The sequence below is a fragment of the Medicago sativa genome, chromosome 1 (assembly GCF_051527215.1).
Source record: "Medicago sativa cultivar Bolivia chromosome 1, Bolivia_mono, whole genome shotgun sequence".
NCBI lineage: Eukaryota > Viridiplantae > Streptophyta > Magnoliopsida > Fabales > Fabaceae > Medicago > Medicago sativa.
In genome coordinates, this window is record NC_140749.1 from 27,215,605 (window position 1) to 27,220,357 (window position 4,753).

General features: G+C 31.9%; 1 protein-coding gene across 1 annotated transcript; it reads left to right on the forward strand.

Moving 5' to 3' along the window:
* Positions 1-2,178: 2,178 nt before the first annotated feature.
* Positions 2,179-4,447, forward strand: ATAUX2-11 (AUX/IAA transcriptional regulator family protein). Its single transcript, XM_085712236.1, has 4 exons — positions 2,179-2,505; positions 2,730-2,920; positions 3,233-3,332; positions 3,957-4,447. The coding sequence occupies exons 1-4, from the start codon at positions 2,312-2,314 to the stop codon at positions 4,030-4,032; spliced, it is 561 nt and encodes a 186-aa protein (XP_085568362.1). The 5' UTR covers positions 2,179-2,311; the 3' UTR covers positions 4,033-4,447.
* Positions 4,448-4,753: the final 306 nt, after the last annotated feature.

Consider the following 4,753-nt stretch of genomic DNA (forward strand, 5'->3'; position numbering starts at 1 on the left):
TAAAATATAAACGTTGTCTAATTAAAATATCAATATTGTAACAATGGAATCCTTTTTCTTCTTATTCTTGTTCCCATTAATATTTTTTTATCAACCAAACTCTCAAGCCAATCAATTAAAATCATACGAATAATTGTATCAGTCCTTGGAGAAAATTTAATAATCTAATTAGTCAATGAAAACTCCAAAATAATGTCGTTTTTTTTTTTGAGAGGAAAATAATGTCGTATTTGTTTAGCAACAAAATAATACCGTATTAGTTCAACAAAAGATTTGTAATTAAATTGGTTCGTTGAATGTTGGAGTGTTAATACGGACCTAGCTCATAGATTAATAAAATAGCTCTTTGGACATTTTGAATTGCTCACAAGCACATCAAATTTTTTAAAAATATTTCTGTTGACAGTTAATTACCGTCTGTTGCTGAACGGTAGTTAGGAATTGCTCACTTTTTAACTAGGTTAAACGATTAACCGATCTTAAAGGTTCTCCTCATGTTTGTATAGGACAGACCAAAACAAGATACTTTGTTGAATCGGTTAAATGTTTAACCGTTCTAAAAGGTCTACCTCGCCGTTTGATCATACTCGTGAGCCCTAATCGTTACAAACATCAATTAGTCCTATATAGCTATACAAGTATATTATGTTAAAAATAATACATATGTATGTATATATGTTGTTGGAAATATTTTGAACCCTAAGCTATTCTTACTTTCAATTGGTGCACCATCTCTTGACCTTAATTTTTTTTTTTTTTTTATAAAAAAGTTGTTAAAGATTATAGTATACGAAAGAGTAAATTAAGGACTAATTTGATGGACTGTTCATACAATTTAAAGTATAATTTAGGAGGAGGAACTTAACAAATTTATCATTCATTGTATCATTTGTCAAAAATAAAAATAATCATTCATTGTATCTATAATGAGTAACCTCTAAGTTTTTTTTTTTTTTTTGGTACAAAAGTAACCTCTAAGTTACTAGTATCACAATACATTGTATGCTCATTTGGAAGATAAATCACTTTTGGATTTTAAAAAATGTACTACCGAACGAAAAAAAATTGTGATAAAGTAATTAAATTTTGAATGTGGTAAAACTGATAAACCGAAATTGTTTATTTTTGTTAAGCTTAAATCAAACATGAAACATAATGTCCTTCCAAAAAATGAAACATAATGGATTATCATAAATATATATCTATCTCGGCTCATATTCATATACTGGACCCACTTCATTATCAGCTCAACCCTAACTCGATCATGTTCTCTATCAACTCGGCTAGTCCTTATTAATTCGGCAAAATTACTCAAGATCATTGCAATATGGGAGAGAGGTTAACTTCATAAACCTCTCTGTAAATGTCTCAACTCTCAACAATTAAACCTAAGTTACTTATTCTACGTTTTACCTCAAAAATCACAACACCCTAAGCTTTGATCACCACACATCGTAGAAACTAGAAAGGATCTACTCTATAACTTCTAGCAAGAACACATAACAGAATATAATTTATCGAGTTTTCAAGTTTATAAATTTGTTGGTTTAATTTTTACACCTTTGCTTCTTTTTTTTTTTTTTTGTTGACAAATTTTACACTCCTTGCTCTATACTCATCTACTTAGTAAAGGAAAAACTTTATACTCATCTAGAAGATACATTATTTTTCTAACTTACAAATATCTCAAACAAAAATACTAAAGTGATAAAGCAATTTAGGCACAAAACTAGACATTATTGTAAAAGAAATAACAAAGAAGATGTCGATTTCATCATCATCATCATACAAAACGTGTGGCACTTATGACCCACCCCCCACAAAGAAATTCAATTCCAAATTAAATCCTAACACAAGACCATAGTTTTCCCAGAACCAACTCACACAAGGGACCCTCCATTCACATGCTTTTGCTTCCTCAAAATCCAACGACCCAGATTATATTCCCAAAACAATCTCAACCATCCAAAATCCAGACCAAATGGTTGGTGAATATGTCCCACTCTTGTCACCCCAATAAGGAGACATATTACTTTAAATCTGCTTATTATGCTACCGACAACTTAGCTTGCCTTTGTCCATAATTTATGCATTAAATTTAAAACAATGTTTTTCTATGTTAATGTCAAAGTGATTATGATTATTCCTATAAAACACAACCTTGCATTTCCTACTTTCACACAATTGTTACACATTTCCTCTTTTAACATCTCAAAAGAAGGAAGAAAAAAAAAATTGTAGCATCAAATTCCTAAAACTTTATAGTGACTATATATTTTGGAATTGAATTAGTGGGTTTTACATAAGGAAGATGGAATTCAAAGCAACTGAGCTTAGATTGGGATTACCAGGGACAGATGAAAAGGAGATGAAAACAATACATGGTAGTATTGTTAAGAATAACAAAAGACAATTACCTCAAACTTCTGAAGAATCTGTTTCAATTTCTAAGGTTTCAAATGATGATCAGCATGTGGAGAGTTCTTCTGCTGCCCCTCCTGCCAAGTAAGTTTTAATCAAGAAGGACTAAAACTTTCTCTTGTAAAAAGTGGACCCTATACAGCTGCATGGTAGTACGGTGCTGCAGAATTTAGCAGTAAGATTCTGCAGCACCATACGTACTGCAACCGTTCAGGGTCCTCTTGATGAGACAAAAGATTCAAGAATTTTTTTGTTTGTGTGGATTTGAATTTTGAGCTAATTGATTTAATTTGATGTTGATATTGCAGGGCAAAGATAGTAGGGTGGCCACCAATTAGGTCTTACAGGAAAAACACTTTGCAAGATGCTGAAGTTGGTGGGATCTATGTAAAAGTGAGCATGGATGGAGCTCCTTACCTTAGAAAGATTGACTTGAGGGTCTATGGAGGCTATCCAGAACTTCTCAAAGCTCTGGAAACCATGTTCAAATTGACCATAGGTAAGATAGAGATAAAATTTTGTTTTTTTGTTTTGGTAAAGATTTTAAATTGCAATCGTGTCTAGGGTTTATTGATATTGTAGAGAATATCATTAAAATATGACTGATGTAGTCTCAATTATGGTAGTTTTACAATAGCATAGACATTTAACAAAAATCTTAATCTTATGTTAAGATTGCGGTCGAAGACTATTTTTTAAGAGACACAAATTTTAGTTATGTATAGACTAGTCTTGATTTTATTGTGGTGAAACTAGTTTGTGAGACAATTTTAGTTTTTGTTCTGAAAAGAAATTGTGCTTTGTTTTTCAGGTGAGTATTCTGAAAGAGAGGGTTATAAGGGATCTGAATATGCACCAACCTATGAAGACAAGGATGGTGACTGGATGCTAGTTGGAGATGTTCCATGGGAGTAAGTTCTCTCTCCCTTATGTGTTTTCTTTATTCTTTTTTGTTTATGTCTTGAGCCCATGAACTTAGATCCTCTGTAGTTGGCTTTATGGTAGCAGATAGTTCGATTGTTGGTCCGTTTCGATTAGCTTATTTAAGTTTATCATTTGGCATAATTACTTGTAAGCCTCTTTGAGAAAATTTAGGTCAACAATTTAAGATGTGTCCTTAAGTTGTTTTCAGCTTATCCTCGTCAGTTTTCCATGATAGTCGATGAAAATGGCTTATGACTTATATGAAAACAGTTTGATTTTATTTTACTTCGGTTTTAAAAGCACTTACGCTAACCCACTTGGGTTGATCTGGTGGTATTGGCTTGGGACCTGGGAGTGTGCTCCTCCTCAATGTCTCAGGTTCGATTGTCCCTGATGTCAATTTGGGTGGACTAATTTAGCTTCTTCGAAAAAAAAAACGCTTACGCTATAGTGCTTAATTAGTTTTTAGTCAAATAGGAGTAACTTCTATCTCGTAATTTAATAGTCTGCGATCGGCTGCACCATAACATTAGTTCTAGAGGATCCATTTTGATTGTTTTTCTCTTAGCTATACTTATTCATAAACTAATAGAACTTGCTTTTATCTACAGCATGTTTGTGACTTCCTGCAAAAGACTAAGAATCATGAAAGGCACAGAAGCAAGAGGTTTGGGTTGTGGTGTATGAGAAACAACTGAATTTTTCCTATGACTATATGCAAGAAAAAGAGTTTTGGTGTTTAGGAAAGTCAATCTTTCAATTGCTGGAGCTAATGGATTTTGAATCAAGGTATCTTACCACCATGCCAATCTTGATTTGGAAGGGAAGATGGAAGATTCTTTCTACATAAACTTTGTCAACATGTTTTTGGTTATTTTAGCATCTTGATGGGATGCTATATGCTATATTGTTTGTTATTTCCACTGAACATTTTCAATAACATTTTCAGAAATTTGCATCAAAGCAACTTTGTATACTTATACGGAATTAGAATTAGAAGAGTCATGGTTTGTTTTGTATCAATATATATAGAAACTTTAAATACGTAGTTATTTTTTTGACAGGAAAAATAAATACATAGTTGCTACTCATTTGTTCATAATCTTGGATCTTTTAAGTTTTTGAATTTTGTTCCAAAATTTTAACTATTTAAAAATACTACAATTAAACATGTTCTTCCCTTTCTTAATAAACTCAAGTTGTGTTAGAACAACAACTAGTAAAAGAAAAATAAAGAAACTCAAATTGCAAACAATGGAATCCAATCGTTTTGTTATGTAATTTGTTCAATTGTGCCTACGTCTTCGACTATAGAGCAGCTGTAGTTCCGCATTATTACTTCAATGATTAAGGTTTACAATGTTACAAGCCATATATATAATATCACGGTTCATATTACAATAATACC

Bases quoted from the DNA above. Each gene is read 5' to 3' on its own strand.
- ATAUX2-11 (XM_085712236.1), top strand. From the start codon at position 2,312: ATGGAATTCAAAGCAACTGAGCTTAGATTGGGATTACCAGGGACAGAT. The intron at 2,506-2,729 runs GTAAGTTTTAAT...TTGATATTGCAG, and splicing joins TCTGCTGCCCCTCCTGCCAA to GGCAAAGATAGTAGGGTGGC. The intron at 3,333-3,956 runs GTAAGTTCTCTC...TTTTATCTACAG, and splicing joins GTTGGAGATGTTCCATGGGA to CATGTTTGTGACTTCCTGCA.